The sequence below is a fragment of the Bactrocera tryoni genome, unplaced genomic scaffold (genome assembly GCF_016617805.1).
Source record: "Bactrocera tryoni isolate S06 unplaced genomic scaffold, CSIRO_BtryS06_freeze2 scaffold_25, whole genome shotgun sequence".
Classification (NCBI taxonomy): domain Eukaryota; kingdom Metazoa; phylum Arthropoda; class Insecta; order Diptera; family Tephritidae; genus Bactrocera; species Bactrocera tryoni.
In genome coordinates, this window is record NW_024395977.1 from 23,540,128 (window position 1) to 23,558,815 (window position 18,688).

At 37.6% G+C, this 18,688-nt stretch overlaps 2 protein-coding genes across 2 annotated transcripts; one reads left to right on the forward strand and one right to left on the reverse strand.

The window, feature by feature from the left end:
* The first annotated feature begins 806 nt into the window (after positions 1-806).
* LOC120780427 (jerky protein homolog-like) lies at positions 807-1,653 on the forward strand. The gene is made up of 2 exons (XM_040112704.1): positions 807-1,119; positions 1,177-1,653. Exons 1-2 carry the CDS (start codon positions 922-924, stop codon positions 1,540-1,542), a joined length of 564 nt encoding a protein of 187 aa, XP_039968638.1. The 5' UTR covers positions 807-921; the 3' UTR covers positions 1,543-1,653.
* Positions 1,654-5,792: 4,139 nt separating this feature from the next.
* Positions 5,793-6,317, reverse strand: LOC120780431. Its single transcript, XM_040112707.1, has one exon. The coding sequence runs from the start codon at positions 6,153-6,155 to the stop codon at positions 5,793-5,795; it is 363 nt and encodes a 120-aa protein (XP_039968641.1). The 5' UTR covers positions 6,156-6,317.
* Between the last annotated feature and the right edge of the window lie 12,371 nt (positions 6,318-18,688).

An 18,688-nucleotide genomic window follows, 5' to 3' on the forward strand; every position in this document is an offset into this window, starting at 1 on the left:
CGCTTAAAGACAAAATAAATATCAATGATTCACTAAAAAAAGGAGAAACCGGCCGTAAGTTAGCTGAAAAGTATGGTGTAGGTATGTACATCCACGATAAGTGATATTAAGAAGAATACCGATTCAATTAGGTTGTACACCTGTAAATTAGATAGTGAAGACGGGAGTACAAATCGGAAAATGATGAAGAGACCGAAACATGAACTTTTAGAAGAAGCTCTGTAATGTTGGTTTTTACAAAAACGATCAACTGGGCAACCGATATCTGGACCTTTGCTCTGTGAAAAAGCATTACAGTTAAATAAAAAATTAGGCGGCGATGAATCATTTGTGGCAAGTAATGGATGGTTATACAGATTTAAATCACGTCATGGAATTCGTGAATTGGAAACGCAAGGTGAAAAAATGTCAGCTAATGTAGATGCAGCAAACTCTTTTAAAGATAATTTAAAGAAGAATTTGAATGAAAATAACTATGACTTGGATTTTGTTTATAATGCTGATGAAACTCGATTAAACTGGAAGTCGTTACCTTCAAAATCTTTAGCTTCTAGGTGAGAGAATTCAGCTCCAGGATATAAAACAAGCAAAGAGCGAGTAACAATATTAGTTTGCGCTAATGCTGCCGGGACCCACAAAATACCTTTGCTTCTCATAGGAAAATCAAAGAAACCCAGATGTTTTAAAAATATCAGGATACCCTTAATTTATAAAAATCAACAAAGCGCCTGGTTGAACTCTGAAATATTTATTGACTGGTATGGCAACACTTCTATCCCTGAAGTAAAAAGAAGACAAAACGAAATTGGCAATCAAGGAAATGTGCTACTTTTACTGGATAATGCGCCAACCCATCCTTCAGCTGAATTGTTAGAGAGGGAAAATATTTTGCCTCCTAATGTGACATCCTTGCTGCAACCAATGCATCAAAGTGTTATTGAAACATTGAAACGACTTTATAGAAAACAACTTCTACGTAGGTTGTTATCTGTTGAAGAAGATAATGTAGAAGTCGTAGTATCACGTTTTAAGGACATGAATTTAAAGGAGTGTTGTTACATGGTTGTAGATGCATGGGATTTGATTGAAAGGAAGACTTTAAGCAAGGCTTGGAATAGAGTACATAATCGTGAGAATGATAATTCAATAACCAATACGGATGATTCTATTTTGCAGGATATGAATGAGGTAATGTCAAAGCTACAAATATGTCAGGATTGTGATGATGATGATATGAAAGAGTGGGTCATTTGTGACAGTAATGATCACGGCTTTCAGATTATGTCTTATGACGAAATTAAAAAAAAAAATTTGCAGCTAAATAAAGAAGAAAACATAGACGTGGAAAATGACACAGGACCATCTCATGATGTAGCATTTCATGCCCTGGAAACAGCTCTCAAGTGGTTTGAAAAACAAACAGAGAGTGATACTGTGAGTTTACTGCAACTGAAACGAATTCGTGATACTTGTATAGCAGCAATGAAAAGAAAAAGTTACTTACGTCAAATGACAATTACCAAATATTTGAAACCAAATTAAACTTATTACCTACCTATTTATATCATGATTACCAAATGCAAATTACTAAATACATATTGTAAACAAATTATTCGTACATACGTACCTAGATATTTTATTTCATGGTTAATGCTGCAGTTTAGTATTATGTATGTAATGTAATCTAAGAAAATATGTACATACATACATACATAAGTGTTCATTTCTTAATAAACATTGATTTTCGTTGATATCTATTTGTTTTTCATACATTCGATTATCCGGATTTTCGATTATCCGAATACCTATCGACAACAATTAGTCCGGTTAATCGAGTTTCTACTGAAGTATTGTACACTATTGTAAACATATATGTACCCCACGTGTTTCTCATTTTTTAGATAATTTTATTTAATAACGTGTTGCATTTGTTTATGTACGTATCATGTACGTAACAAAATTTACCAAATAAAATAATAATTTACTAATGTGATGACTAGCAGCAGTTGTAATAATGTATACAAAATATAGTAACACTATAGTATACAAAAGCACTACAACAAGGTTTTTATTAAAACTATTAAGACTTTAGATTTGTTTTTTTTTTAACACAATACCATAGCAGCAACACAAGTCAAATGAAATATTTAAATAAATAAATTTTCCGTTTAATATTCATTTATAAAATAAATATAAAAAACTCTCAATCTCGTCAGTCGCGAGGGCACGAACGAATGCCCATGCAAAGACTGCGTATAGCATGCAGCGCTCTCGCATACCTATAAATCTGAGTATACATGTAGGTATGTAATCTCGTCTGTCGCGAAAGCACGAACGAATGCCATGCAAAGAGCGCGTATAGTATACAGTAGAACTCCAATTATCCGAATTAATTGGGACCGGGACCCATTCGGATAATCGGATTTTTTTTTTTTAAAGCCATTGGAGAGAATAAAAGCTACGTTTTGATATTGCACTATTTTTTATTGAATTAAGTGAAAGAAACATGAAATTTTCACATGTTTTAAATATAAATAAAATGTACTTATGTACAAGGAGGATGGAGTCATGTGTAGAAGTTCACGCAAGTGAGGAAAGTTCTCTGATCGCCATTCACTTGGGAGTGGCCAGAAACGATTCTTTTACACATGGCTCAAGCAGCTCACTACTTCCGGTCTTTGACCAAGTATCCTCTAGGTAGCCTAATAACATCCGTTTGAAGGCGAGCTAATGTGAGAAGGCGAAACATTCCCTACATAGGGTTGTGCGCTGGGCTTGGGACCCGCCACGTAAAAAACAATACCAATGAAAAAGTTGAAACAGCCTCGGATGAGAGACCCCCCTTTTGATGACGACCATGGCAAACGGAATAAGGACTACGATTTGAGGGCATGCACCTGGAATTTCCGGACCATTGGGAAGGTGCCGCTGCCCAGCTGGTTGATGTCCTCGCAAAAATAAAGGCTGACATCACCGCCGTCCAAGAAATGCGATGGACGGGACAAGGACAGAGACGAGTAGGTCCTTGTGACATTTACTACAGTAGCCATATAAAGGAGCGCAAGTTTGGTGTTGGATTCGTGGTGGGAGAGAGACTCCGTCGCCGAGTACTATCATTCACTACGGTGAATGAACGTCTAGCCACAATCCGCATCAAAGCGAGGTTCTTCAACATATCGCTGAGCGCGCTTATGAGAGCTGCCCCCGCCACGATGTCAAAATCGATGTCAAAATCGTGCTTGGCGACTTTCACGCCAGGGTGGGCAAAGAAGGTATATTTGGCACTACGGTCGGTAAATTCAGCCTCCACGACGAAACATCCCCAAATGGGTTGAGGCTGATTGACTTCGCCGGGGCCCGAAATATGGTTATCTGTAGTACTAGATTCCAGCATAGGAAGATTCATCAAGCTAGCTGGCTGTCTCCGGATCGAAAAACTACCAACCAGATCGATCATGTTGTGATAGATGGAAGACACGTCTCCAGTGTTTTAGATGTGCGTGCGCTCCGAGGTCCTAACATCGACTCGGACCACTATCTTGTTGCAGCTAAGATTCGCACTCGCCTCTGTGCAGCAAAAAACGCACGCCAACAAACACAAGGAAGGTTCGACGTCGAGAAGCTGCAATCACAACAGACAGCCGAACGATTCTCTACTCGGCTTGCACTCCTGCTCTCTGAGAGCACTAGTCAACAACTCGGTATAAGGGAACTGTGGGACGGGATTTCAAATTCCTTACGTACAGCTGCAACCGAAACCATTGGTTTTCGGAAAGGGCAAAATAACAGCTGGTACGACGAGGAATGCCGTGTCGCAGCGGAGAGAAAACAGGCTGCCTACCTCGCAACGTTACGATCGACCACTACACGTGCGGGATGGGATAGATACCGAGAGTTGAAGAGGGAAGCGAGACGCATTTGCAGACAAAAGAAGAAAGAGGCCGAAATGCGTGAGTACGAAGAGCTTGATAAGCTGGCCGACAGTGGTAATGCTCGAAAATTCTACGAAAAAATGCGGCGGCTTACAGAAGGTTTCAAGACCGGAGCATACTCTTGTAGAACCCCCAAAGGTGATCTAGTCACTGATACCCAGAGCATAGTTAAATTATGGAGGGAACACTTCTCCAGCCTGCTGAATGGCAGTGAACGCACAACACCAGGAGAAAGAGAACCCGATTCCCCAATCGATGACGATGGAGCAGACGTTCCATTACCCGACCATGAAGAAGTTCGAATAGCAATTGCCCGCCTCAAGAACAACAAAGCGGCAGGAGCCGACGGACTACCGGCCGAGCTATTCAAACACGGCGGCGAAGAACTAATAGGGAGCATGCATCAGCTTTTTGTAAAATATGGTCGGACGAGAGCATGCCCAACGATTGGAATTTAAGTGTGCTATGCCCAATCCATAAAAAAGGAGACCCCACAATCTGCGCCAACTACTGTGGGATTAGCCTCCTCAACATCGAATATAAGGTTCTATCGAGCGTATTGCGTGAATGATTAAAGCCCACCGTCAACAAACTGATTGGACCTTATCAGTGTGGCTTCAGACCTGGAAAATCAACAACCGACCAGATATTCACCATGCGCCAAATCTTGGAAAAAGACCCGTGAAAGGAGAATCGATACACACCACCTCTTCGTCGATTTCAAAGCTGCTCGACAGCACGAAAAGGAGCTGCCTTTATGCCGCGATGTCTGAATTTGGTATCCCCGCAAAACTAATACGGCTATGTAAACTGACGTTGAACAACACGAAAAGCTCCGTCAGGATCGGGAAGGACCTCTCCGAGCCGTTCGATACCAAACGAGGTTTCAGACAATGCGACTCCCTATCGTGCGACTTCTTCAACCTGTTCCTGGAGAAAATAGTTCGAGCTGCAGAACTAAACAGAGAAGGTACCATCTTCTATAAGAGTGTACAGCTGCTGGCGTATGCTTATGATATTGATATCATCGGCCTTAACACCCTCGCCGTTAGTTCTGCTTTCTCCAGGCTGGACAAGGAAGCACAGAAAATGGGTCTGGTAGTGAACCGTGGCAAAACGAAATATCTCCTGTCATCAAACAAACAGTCGTCGCACTCGCGACTTGGCACTCACGTCACTGTTGACAGTCATAACTTTGAAGTTGTAGATAATTTCGTCTATTTAGGAACCAGCATTAACACCACTAATAATGTCAGCCTGGAAATCCAACGCAGGATTGCTCTTGCCAACAGGTGCTACTTCGGACTGAGTAGGCAATTGAAAAGTAAAGTCCTCTCTCGACGAACAAATGCCAAACTCTATAAGTCGCTCCTAATTTCCGTCCTGCTATATGGTGCAGAGGCTTGGGCGATGACAGCAACCGATGAGTCGACGTTACGAGTTTTCGAGAGAAAAATTCGGCGAAAGATTTATGGTCCTTTGCGCATTGACCACGGCGAATATCGCATCCGATGGAACGATGAACTGTACGAGATATATGACGACATTGACATAGTTCAGCGAATTAAAAGACAGCGGCTACGCTGGCTAGGTCATGTTGTCCGGATGGATGAAAACACTCCAGCTCTGAAAGTATTCGACGCTGTACCCGCCGGGAGAAGCAGAGGAAGTGGAAGACCTCCACTCCGTTGGAAGGACCAAGTGGAGAAGGACCTGGCTTCGCTTGGAATATCCAATTGGCGCCACGCAGCGAAAAGAAGAAACGACTGGCGCGCTGTTGTTAACTCGGCTATAATCGCGTAAGCTGTGTCTACGCCAATTAAGAAGAAGAAGACTTATGTACAAGTTTAGAAATAAAAATCATTGTTTTTTAAACATCTCCGTCAATGTAAGCTGTTTTGGGGTCTTCAACCGTTTTCGGGCAGCCAGGTCACGCATTCGCTTGACAGTGAGCTGTTGCAAGTGGTCACACTCGGGCTGACGCTCCATCAACTTCAAAGCAGTCTCGAGACCGGCAAATTCTTCACTAGCTGATGGGCCGGCGTCTACTTCAACATCAGCAGAAAGTTCTTCTTCCACTTCCACTTCAACATCTTCTCTCACACTTACAACAATTTCATCGTCATTGAGAATTGGAAAACCAGGGTCAGACGTGTCACAAGCCATCCACTCTCCTACATCTTCAGCACTTACTTCTGTACAACCAGGAATTTTTACAATCATTTTTCTTATTTCCTCTAGTGACAACGCATCTTCATCATCATCATCCTCTCCATATTCTTGTTTCTCACTTTCTTCTTTTCAACGGCAAGTTAAGACAAGTCAAGTCAAGACTTGACGCGCAAACACTGGCTTCGCGGGGGGAAGAATAATAGCGCGCTTAGACTTTTTTTTGGACAATTTTTTGTGATTCGGATAGTCGGAGTTCGGATAATTGGAGTTCTACTATACATAATGTATATTATAAGAATACACATTTTACATCTGTGTAAAATCTTATCTGTCGCGAGAACGGCTGAAAATGCTTACCCACAAAAGTGCCCAACGCGCCGCGCCATAAGAAATTTTCACTTCAAAAATTTCGAGTTCGTGGATGGGCGAAGTCGGACACCCAAATCGCCATTAACCGATAACATATAAAGTGCCATAATTAAGCACTAAAATAAGCTGTAATTTGGTACAGAGGATCGCAGGAGCAAATTCCACTTGTGGGAAAGTTTTTTTTTTTTTGAAAAAGTGGGCGTGGCCCTGCTCCCGGGTACCCAGGTGGAGCAGATGTAGAAGTCGTTAGTATACTGAATAAAAATGTTTTTCTGTATAAGTTGGCTACATGGCATACGAAATAACTATATATGGGGACATAGTCTATAGTTCTCGTAGAAAGCGGAGTGCCAAGGTCAAAGGATATTTAGGTATCTAAGCTGTCCCCTTCCATTTCGGACGAAAAAAAAAGAAACAGTTGGAATTCTACAAGCGAAAAAAAATATACAAAATAAATATTGTCATTATACACCATACTAATAAAAAGGCAATCTCATCGTATATAGCATATAATGAAAAAAATCCAGAAAAAAACAATTGGAGTGGAAATATCTCGAGCTGCAGGAATTTTATGCATTTTTGGCTATTTTGATAACTTCTGGCGCAAATAATTCAAATACTGACAATGCAGCTGTATTCATATACACTATATTGCGCAGCAATGAGTATCAATCACTTCTGGAATATTATTTGTTTTATTCGATTTGACGATGTCAATACTAGAGCTCAGCGCTTAGAAAGTGATAAAGCTACTCCAATAAGAGACATTTGGACAATGTTAAATAGTAATTTAGCAAAACATTATAAACCAACAGAATACCAAACAATCGACGAGCAACTTTATTCATACCGAGGTCAATCTAGATTCACTCAATATATTCCATCAATGCCAGCTAAATATGGAATTAAAGTACGGTGGATATGTGATGCTGAAAATTCGTATCCACTTACTGGACAGCTTTACACTGGGAAATCGAAAGATGGTCGTGAGAAAAATGTTGGTGAAAGAGTTGTTAAAGACTTGGTGGCACCATTCAAGTGCCACCACCATTCTTCACAACTCTTCCACTAGCAAAATTTTTACTATCTTGGAACTTGACGATTGTTCTTACTCTGAAGAAAAATAAAGCATACATTCCACCAGTAATGGCTGTTTCAAAAACTCGAGAAGAATTATCCACTGTGTTTGGCTTTCATGAAAAAGTAACCCTATGTAGTTATGTGCCAAAAAAAAAACAAGGTAGTAATTGTGCTATCGTCAATGCATCACGAAGCAAAAATTAGTGATAGTGAAAAGAAAAAAACCGAAATCATCGAGTTTTATAACTGGTCCAAAGCTGGAGTAGAGACGATGGATAGAGTGCTTGGTAGATATACCAGGGAACGTCAAGTATAGAGAAGGTGCAGGTTCGACTGCGAACATTTGTTAGATTTTGTGCAAGGAATTCGCCGCATTTGTTAACATTATAGGTCGGAATTCGCCTCGCAATTTTAACATTTTTTACAAATCTCTCACATATTCTAACCGAGAATATGAAGAGACAGAAATATATGTATTTACGGCATTTGATGACAAGGCATCCATATATGCCGAAGCATAGAATATGAAGAGACAGAAATACACTCTCAACGAAGAATTTCGTTTTGCTTTTCGTTTATATTTTATTCCATTTTGACAACGAAAAATGTGTACAAAATACATCTCTCACACAGAGAACATAAACAAATTTTTTATGTTCTTGTCTCACATGCCCAAGAATATGAAGAGACATAAATATACATATCAGAGATGTGCATGAATACCATTCAAATGACATATTTAGTATTTTGTAAAAATGAAGACTGAGTTAGCACTAGGCATAAACTAAACGAAAGCTGTCATTGCATGATTCACCTCAGCGAGTGGTTTGTTACAAACAGTGTTTAAAAAACTGCAGTCGAATTAGCAGAAGTCGCAATATTGTTGCTATTCGCTACTTCAACTGCGAGCGATATCAGAAAGTATGCAAGTGCTTTTGCTTGTGCTTCTGAAAAAGTCAGAAGTCGCATGCTTTGACTGTCGCAAAAATCAAACAGCTACGAAAATCAGAAATCAGCATAAGTCGCCGTTTTTCGTTTTTCTGCTTTCTGCTTTGCTGTAGCTTTCGATCGTATCCATAAGTTGCCGCAGCAGCTATCGACAATTTTCGACAGTCGTCGGCAGTCACAGTCGCGAAAAGTAATGCATTCGACTTTTTGCTACTTTTGATTTTTGTCGATGTTGCTTTCGATCAGCAGCGTAAGTCGAAAAAAGCAAGAAGCGTCAGATTCGTGGAAGTCGGCCGTTGCGACCGTTTTTGATTAGCTGCGACTTTAAAGAAATATTTGGCAATTACTTATAGTGTACTTGAATTTTTTTATTATGTTGTTCATTTTCAACTTTTTTTTTTATTAAGTTTACAAAAATAAAAAAAATAATATAAAATTCGTTGGAATAAATAACATAAAAACATAACAGTAAATTAATTTTTCATTAATTAATTAAGTGAACTTTTACATATATTGCATATTGCTAAACCCTCGGCTGCTTTATTTTCAAAATATTTCCACGCTGCACTTGGCGCCATAGCTGAACACGTGTGAGTCTAGCAGCGTTCTAATTGGAAGTAAAAGCAAAAGAGCAAAAAGAACAAGACGGCGACTGCTGGTGACTTCCACGAATCGGACGCTTCTTGCTTTTTTCGACTTACGCTGCTGATCGAAAGCAACAGCGACAAAAATCAAAAGTAGCAAAAAGTCGAATGCATTACTTTTCGCGACTGTGACTGCCGACGACTGTCGAAAATTGTGGATAGCTGCTGCGGCAACTTATGGATACGATCGAAAGCTACAGCAAAGCAGAAAGCAGAAAAACGAAAAACGGCGACTTATGCTGATTTCTGATTTTCGTAGCTGTTTGATTTTTGTCTATGCTTCGACTGCGACTTCTGATTTTTTCAGAAGCAGTAGCAGAAGCAAAATCATATAAACTGAAACTTGCCGCAGTTTTTTAAACGCTGGTTACAAAATGCATATCATTGCTTGCTTATTCTGTAAGCTCATAGCATTCACAAAAGCATTGAATCAGTATGAGTGTTATGAATATACGCAGAGCTTTTTGATTTTATTGTTTATTGTTTTTAATTTTATTTGATAGTGCTTAAACATATGTATATATTAACAGAGTGAGAGTATTAATGATAATGTTAAAAAAAAAAAATAATTACAAAATTCAGCCTTTAAAAAAAAAATAAATGTAATACTTCATGTTCCATATTTTATTATTTAAAGATATATAATTTATATTATTATATATATGTATATTATATATGTATATATATTACCTTAGGCAGAAAAAAAACTCGTTCTGAAGCGGCACTGCTTGCAGGTATAGCCAACATTTTTTGGGCAAACTTATATAACCGAGGGTATTCTGAATTATGACTTTCCCACCACTGCATAACATTAAAATTAACACGAAGTCCTATTTTTAGATAACTATAACGATTTATTTCATCAGATATACTTTCTGCCATGGACGGTTGAATTGAGGTCATAAAAGATGAGAAAAATAATTGGAAATCCTGTGGTGATTCATTATGAATTGCAAAATTAGTTGGACTATCGGACGACGAAACAGATTTCATTATTTCGGAGACACAAAACTCTTTAACTTCATTTAATTTACTTTCGTCTAGACAAGAATTGGTAGGTGGATACAAAAAACAAGCCGTATAGTGAGAAATACTTAAATTAGGAATGTACTTTGTTTCCATTTCTCTTAAAATATTTCTTTTTAATGCCTTTATTACTTGCATATCAGTATCTCTTTCTTCGCAAATGGATCTGACAGTGTTGAATTTTGAAATAATTATTCGAAATTGATTCAAATAAATTAAGATGCGAGTTCCACCGAGTAATACAATAATTTTTAAGAGAAGTTAATAGCATGTGTTGAAAGGAAGTCTTTTTAAAATACTTTACTAACTTTTTGCAAGCATCCAAAAATGAAACTAATTCGGTAGTGCTGTTAAAACCACAATCCAAAACATTATTCAATAGGTGATTTGCACAATTAACCCTATTTTGATTTTTAAGAGCCTTCACAATGTTTGATCCTCTGTCAGTAACAAACGTAATATTCTCCCTGTTATTTACTTCGAAATCTGCCAAAATGGTGTTCAATTTCGTTAAAGCATTAGTTGCTGTGCTTCTCTCTAAATCCATTGATTTTACGCCTAAAACAATTTCTTTTAACTTTAAATCTTTCATAAAATGAAATGTGGTACATAAGAAATTCATTTTTACAAAATTGTCAGTACAGAGATCTGATGTTATGGACGCCGTTCCGCTTGTTATTGCTAAATTCAATTCCTCCATCATTAGTATTCTTTTATCGTCTGCTATGTTGTTTATTCGTCGTGATATGGTTCTGGAATTGGGCAACATGTCGGAGACGTCTAAATGATTGCCATATTTTGTTCCAATATTTAAGAGTGCCTCCACGACCTTTTTAAAACCTTCGCCGTCTACAACTGAAAATGGACGACAGTCCTCTACAACCCATTGAGAACACGCCAATAAAAGAATTTCCTTATTTGCATTGTTAACTTTTTTTACAGCAACGTTGCAATTTCTTACAGCATAACACTTGTGACGGATAAGATTAGATATTTGCTTTCCATTATATTTTAATATGTTATTACACTTCTCACATATCACCATTCCATCAATAAGCCTACTTTCGTCATTTTCAATTTGACAGAAAATATCCCAAATTTTACTTCGGCTTTGTTTATTTTTTACAACACGAAAAACAACGTTTTCAATATTTTTTATTATTTATTATTTTATCTTGAAAACTTATTTAAAGGAAATTAACGCCCTGATTTTGCACTATGTAATCTGAGCTTTTATGAATCATTTGATTGTTTTATAGTTATAATTTTTGAGTGGTTGTTGCTAGCGGCATTTAAAGAGTGATTGAGTAAATGACAAGCAATTAGAAGAGCGCAAACACTGCAAGCAATGTTACTAGCACATGCTGATGATTGAAAACAAAACAAAGACAGTGAGTGCATACATATAGGAAAAAAGTTAATCAACTCGTGTACATCTCTGATACATATGTATGCATGCAACTTATGATGCTCCCAACAACAGCATTGTGATATTTTCATGCTTCAGTTTTTCTTTCAACTTGGGAATCGCAATGTATGCAAATATGAATGCTTTTGCGTTTTGCCGTCGGCAATTCAATATTGACATGTAAACATAATTATGATGTGAGTATAATTTTGTATGAATGCATGCGTAGTTACTTATATGTATTTATAGTCAATTTGGACTTGCATATTTAATAATTTTCTTTGATTTTTACATAATATACTATTCTAATAAATATTTTTGAATTATATTATATTTCCTACTAATAGAAATTAAATTTATCACAGCAATATATACATATGTATGTATATATGCATGTATGTACATCTTCTATCATATTAATCTTATGTCTCTGCACATGCTCATATCATAATCTTATTATGTACATATGTATACGCATGTGCGCATTCAGAAATTCAAATCATGATTTTATCACTTATCAATATAATGTATTACATGCGCGCGCATTGATCTGCATGTTCATACATTCATATATACTTATATGTACATATATTTGCATACATTTCCGAACAAATAATGCACAAACATACAAACATGTGTACACTGTGAATATATCACCAACAATAAATTGAAGCATTGTTCTACAAAAACAACAATTGTCTAAATATTTAGCAAAAGCATCACAAGTCAATATGGCAGCCGAATTGGCGAAGCCCAAATGTAGTAAATTTTACAACAAAAACGATTTCATTCAAAAAGGCAGGCGCATATGCCACAAGTGACCTCGCTTCATTCATAAAAACAGACGCCGTAACATCTGCCCAAGCATGCCTTTGCCAACAAGCGTCGTTTCACGACGATGGCAAAAGGTAAAAATCATAAATTGAACAACTTTCTGATGTTTCTTCACAGAAAGAAGTGAGAAAAGTGGCAACAAAACTGTTGTCGATTTATAATATTTGTCAATGTCGTGCTCGCAAAAATCTGCGTCAATATGTATGCACGCTCATACATCTTCATACATATTTACGCTGGTTTGTAGACGGAGCTGTACAGCGGCAAGGGAAGCGGTGACAATTGGCGGCCATTCGTTTATTTTTTCGGCACAGCTTGGATTTTCTATCACACAAGTGCTGAACACAATGAGCGCGACAGACTGCAAGCGACATTTGTCAAATATTAGAATACACACATTCTTAGGGACACATTTATTGAGGCAGCTTCACAACTATATAACTGTGTCCATAAGAATGTGTGTATTCGCGCTCAATGTGTTCAGCACTTGACTCTTTGACGAACGCCAATTTCGGCCATTGGTTGACCGTGACAACGGAGATGCGAAAGATGCGTGCGACACTTGTTATTATGAATGTATGTACATATGTATGTGGCTCGCATTTGCTTTCATAAACATACAGACAAATGTGCCAAAGAAATAATATACATATGTACATACATATGTGTATGCCATAGAAACTCTATTGGTACAAATATGGAAATGATAACGAAATAATGCGAATATGCATATTTCATGAAGGTCATTAATGTTTTTGAAGAAATTAAAGGAATGAATGGAAGTGTTTATACGAGCACATTTAAGTTCATTTTATAATAGTCGAAATTAATATAATTTTTGAAATAATAATTTATTTAAAATTATTTTTAATTTAATTTTATCACATAAAAAAAACATTTCGGAAAACAATGGTTCTTATAACACAAAGTAATCATGCATATGTGACAATGGTTCATATAATACAATATAAGCATGCATATGTCACTCAGAGAATGCTTTTTTACATTCTCTGTGTGACTGTATATTTTGTATATTTTTCTACAAAGCAATTCTCTTTATTTATTCTCAGTCATTTTACATATAATTCTGTCACTGCACGTGCTCAATTCTGCTAAATAGCCAGAGCACGGCAAATTCCTTACACAAATTCTATCGGCTCTGTTAGCCGCGCAATCGAACCATCATACAGATTTCGATTTGCACCTTCTCTATACTTTACGTTCTCTGGATATACTACAAAAAGATCAACTCAACGATGGCCTCTAGCATTTTTTACAATATTCTCAATATTGCCTGCCTTGCAGCATCTATTCTGTATTATGAGAATAATAAAATGCTTGTTAAAACATGCTCAAATTAATAGGCGTTTCTCAACGAAAGCGGCGATTGAATCTCTTCTTCGCGATTCAACTGGAAGGAAAAAGATTACTGGTGTACGCTATGAATGTCTTCAAAGTGAATTCAAAAAACGTCGCAAAACTAGAAAAATATGTTCAGCATGTGAGAAACCTATTTGTGATGAACACTGTATTACAACCACGACATGTGAAGGATGTACAGAATAATTTAATATACTTTAATTCTTATATAGCACTGTATCATAATAAATAAAACAATATAAATAAACAAATAGTAAAAAAATAGAAAATAATATTACTAAAATAAATAAAAACGGAGTTATTTTGTTCTTAATAACAATTTTTGTTATTGTTTATAATATAAATTATTGTTAAAATAAAAGAAATTGTAAACTATATTGTCTATTATTAATTTAAAAATATAATTATCTGAATACTTCAATAAATAATCTCTTAAGTATGTGTAAACCCGTCGTTTATATATATAAATCTCAACGGGTACCCGGGTTATTGAACGGAGGGGGTACCAAGTTTGATAGTTAATAACTTTTATTAAATAATTGATTTTAAAAAATTTTGACGGAAAATGGGTGTCAAATAACTTTAATTTTGGGGATCCAGGCGGCCATAAAATTTTTTTGAGGAGGAGTTAAGAAAAATTGGCAGGTAGATTCAAATGGATACCCGGGTACCCGGTCATTGACCGGACGGTTAATGTATATATCTCCAAAGCCGCTTCAGCTTCAAGAACCAAATTTGCCGAGTACAAATCTTATAAGAATTTCTACCGACAGTGTGAAAACGGATAACCCGGCCCACTACCCATATAATGGTACTCTTAAAAACTACTAAAAGTGGGATAAATCAATATATGCAGATACCAGAAATTTTTACCACCCACATGAGAATCTGTGTGAAAAATGGTAGATGGGCGTGCCACCGCCCACTGTTTGAAGAATTCCCATATCTCGGGACCTGGATGGTCAATTCCGACAAAATTTAGTATGTGGCATTTTTATACATTCTTATGTCACATTGTGAAAATGAAGAAAGCGGACAACAGCCACGCATACTTCCCAAATAGCACAATTTTAAATTCCACTTGATTCGTTCAGTTTCCAGTACAAAAATCAAGAAGCAATATAACGGGATAAAACTTTGCACGAATACTGGCTTTAGTGTATGCCACTTTATGTAAACATGTTTAAATCCAATTATTTAATTTCTTCGCAATTTATTCTGGAGCACTTACCCAGAATTTTGCCTGACGAAGTGGAAAATACCTTTGGATCTGGTTTCTTGCTTTCGCTTTCTTCCCGGTCTCTTTTTTATTAAAAAAATAAAAAAGGCTTTAACTTATTTTTCATCTTTTGCAATTCACGTTTTAATAAGATTTCATTCTTCCTCAAAATAATAAGTTTGGTACAATTTCATTCCCTTTTTTATTTACACTTATTTTAAGCCAATGCCGTATGATTTATTTTTTAAAAATTATGTGTAGTGTCCTCTTCAGTGGTGACATGGTGTATGGTGTGGTTGTGTATGTAGCGATGTATGCAGGTGTGTCAATGATGTGTTTTTTCTGATTAGCGTGTTGATTTGGTGAGTGCTGTGTTGTAGTGAAGTAGGTCACTTCAGGGTGACTTAAGTTCATTTCGACATCCCGGCCCCCTAGGCGAATATTAGCCTTATCGACCGTCTGTGGGGTTGCAAGATATTTGTCTGCATTTGTCTTAAGGCTTTGATACTTATTATATTTGTCTTTGCGATTTTTCATTTATGATATCGGTTTGTTATGAATTTATTTTCTTTTACTTGGCTTATCGGATCGGTTTAGCAAGGGTTATTATTTACATTTTCGTTAGTAGCGGCAGTTGGCAAGAAACGTAATTTAACAAGCGGCCGGCTGTTAGCGTTCCATAGTGCGTACGAAGCTGCCATTCGTCATGAACTAGGACACAATCCTTTTGTGAAGGTCTTTTAAATACTCTTCTTTCCATCGGCGGCTGAAATTATGATGGAGAATTTTAATTTTTTCCCATCTGTTTAATAAGGTCGGCGAATCCGCGCCTGGCTCAGGAGTGGCTAGAACTTGCGTTCCTTTAGGAAAATGCCCTGGCGTGAGGGCAGCAAAGTCTGAGGGGTCTTGCGAGATTTCAGCTAGAAGCCGTGAATTGAGAACGGCCTCGTTTCTAGTTAACAATGTCGTGAATTCTTCATAATTGAATTTGTGTTGCCAGCTAGCTTCTTGGAATGAGATTTAAAGCTTTTTACAGCTAATTCCCATAAACTACCCATATGAGGAGCGTTTGGGCGGATGAACTGCCAGTTGATAGCTTGAGGGGCGTATTTTTAAACAATGTCAGATGAGACTTGTTTTATGAACTCCACAAACTGTTTTTCTGTAGCTCTTTGAGATCCGATAAATGTTTTGCCATTATCGCTCTTGATTTTTGATGGAAAAAAACGTCTTCCGGTGAAGCGAGCAAATGCCGTGAGAAAAGCCTCCGTGGTCAGATTAGTACATAGTTCAAGGTGTACTGCTTTTGTTGTAAAACAGACAAAGACAGCCACATAGTCTTTCATGAGGGTAGGAGATCTTAGCATGGACGTCTTTATCTGAAAACGAGCAGCAAAATTTACATCTGTTGTGGTGAAAGCCGGAGCGAGGTTACAGCGTTCGGGTAGAAGTGCTATCATAAGCTGCGTTCGCACTTTCTGCTAATGCATAGTGCAGATCTGGTATATGAAAATTCATTCCTTGATTGGGGGCTTCAGACGTGGAATATAATACTCTTGTCGTACCACATGCTGCATGAGACAATTTTCGGCATGTGGAATGCAGGAATAATATGGCAAATGGAGACTTCTCAGGTATTATTATGGGGTGGCGTTCGTTGTATGTTAAGCTTGAATTAGCAAGCCGAACATTGACATGAAGCAGCCCTTTAGTGTCTAAAAACACGTTTAGAACTAAGAGTGAACGCTTTTTATTAATCGGCTTCGATTCTTATAGTAATGATATGTCGCGGATAAAGTAGCGCGTTTGAGTTGATGCGATAAGAGCTACCTTTGCCTTTTGTAAGGCTTGGTGCGTCAATATATCGCATTGGGGGTAAGTTGCTCCTTCAAGTTTATGTTTAAGTCGCTCTATGAACTGGAGCATATAGGCGACTACTCTGAAGGCTCGGAGAAACGATGAAAAACGTTTAAGGAGGTCATTAACATCCAATATTGTATGATAGGTGTCGATTTTTCGACTTTCTGGGGCAGATAAGGTACACATTGGCGATTGTGGCCAAGAATCAATATGTCTTCCAAGCATGTGACCAGAGATATAGTTTGTATTTCGCCATGTCTAATAGGGTCTGGACCATGAAAACTAGTTTTGCTAATAGTAGCGCGCCACAGAGTTCAAGTTGTGGTAGACTTAGCGTTTTTAGAGGCGCAACTTTAGCTTTTGCCACTAATAAGTGGCTTGTGGTTGCGGTATCGCTTTGTGTGTGAACATATATAGTGGCATAATATACCTTTTCGGAGGAGTCATAGAAGCCGTATTCGGGGGAATAGTTTACCTTCCGTGGAATTTGTATCTGCGAAATGTCGTTCCGATTATTAGCGAACTGGGACCATTTTTCTAAGAGAATTGGTTTCACTTGCTCGTCCCAGTCGGTTCCGTTTATCCATAATGCTTGGATCAGAATTTTCGCTTGTATCATAATTGGCGAAAGCCATTCTGCGGTGTCGAAAAGTTTTGCCACCGAGGATAAAATCTGTCTCTTTGTTATGGCGGATACTGCGGATATGGACGCAGTCGTGTATGGAAACTGGTCTGATATCGCATTCTCTTGGATGCCTAGTGTTTTTGTTGCACTTTTCTTTTCGAACACAAGTAAAGGAAATGAGTATCCAACAAATGGTCTTTGTGTGGAGCACAGTTTACGCCAAAGGTTACTTTTTTAATTTAAAGTCGCTGAAATTTCGATCATCTTTATGTACGACTATTTGTCGATAAATTTTTTCGACATCTCCATTCAATACGTATTTGTATATATGGCAGTTTAATATGAGGAGCATTAAATCTGGTTGGAGTGTGGGACACGTAAATGGAATATCATTTAGGGAATTCCCCGAGCTAGTGGATCTCGAGGCATTAAAGACAACTCTGACTTTTGTTGTTTTTTTGACAGGTTTTACTACTGCATGATGTGGCCAGTAGAATACGTAATATTTGCCTTTTATGATTTTTTCGCATGGGATTACTTCCTCCATGTTATATTAATGGAGGTATTCTTCTAAGACACCATCATAATCTTGTTGGAGCTCACTTTTTCTTAGTAGGTTTTTTTGTACTTAGAAACTGCTGTATTGAAGAGATGCGAGAGTGACCTAAGGCGTGTGTGTCTGGAAATTGTTGTTTTAGTTGTAGTCGTACGACATACCGACCATTATCTGATCGAGTAGTTGTGGCTTTGTAAAAGTCTTTACAATACTGATCTTCTGGCGTTGAAATTAAAACCGGGGAGAGTTCTTCTAACTCCCAAAATTTCCTTAATTGTGAATTATAATTGCATATTTCTTTAACTTGAATTGTTGATAACTGGTTCCGAAACTAGTCCACTTTGTATGCAACCGAATATAGCATTTTGGGCTAGAAGGCGGTTTGAAATTCACCTTTCTGGTATAATCTGCGGTATAAGGTCGCTGCCTAATAGAAGGTCTATTTGAGCGGGGGTGTTGCAGTTGGGATCTGCCAACTTTAGGTGTGTAACTTTTTGCAAATGCTTGCATTTTTATGATAGCATGGAAGCATGATGGTAAGTTGCGGTAAGACTAGAGCTTCTGCTTGAATGCGCTTATCCGCTTGGGGGGAAATTAAAGTAATGGGGAAGATTTTATTTGAGTTTTGTACTACT

What these genes read in the sequence shown, in the direction of transcription:
- LOC120780431 (XM_040112707.1), bottom strand. Translation starts at nt 6,155, where the DNA reads ATGATTGTAAAAATTCCTGGTTGTACAGAAGTAAGTGCTGAAGATGTA.
- LOC120780427 (XM_040112704.1), top strand. Translation starts at nt 922, where the DNA reads ATGCATCAAAGTGTTATTGAAACATTGAAACGACTTTATAGAAAACAA. An exon ending in TAAGCAAGGCTTGGAATAGA is followed by an intron (nt 1,120 to 1,176) that starts GTACATAATCGT and finishes TCTATTTTGCAG; the next exon opens with GATATGAATGAGGTAATGTC.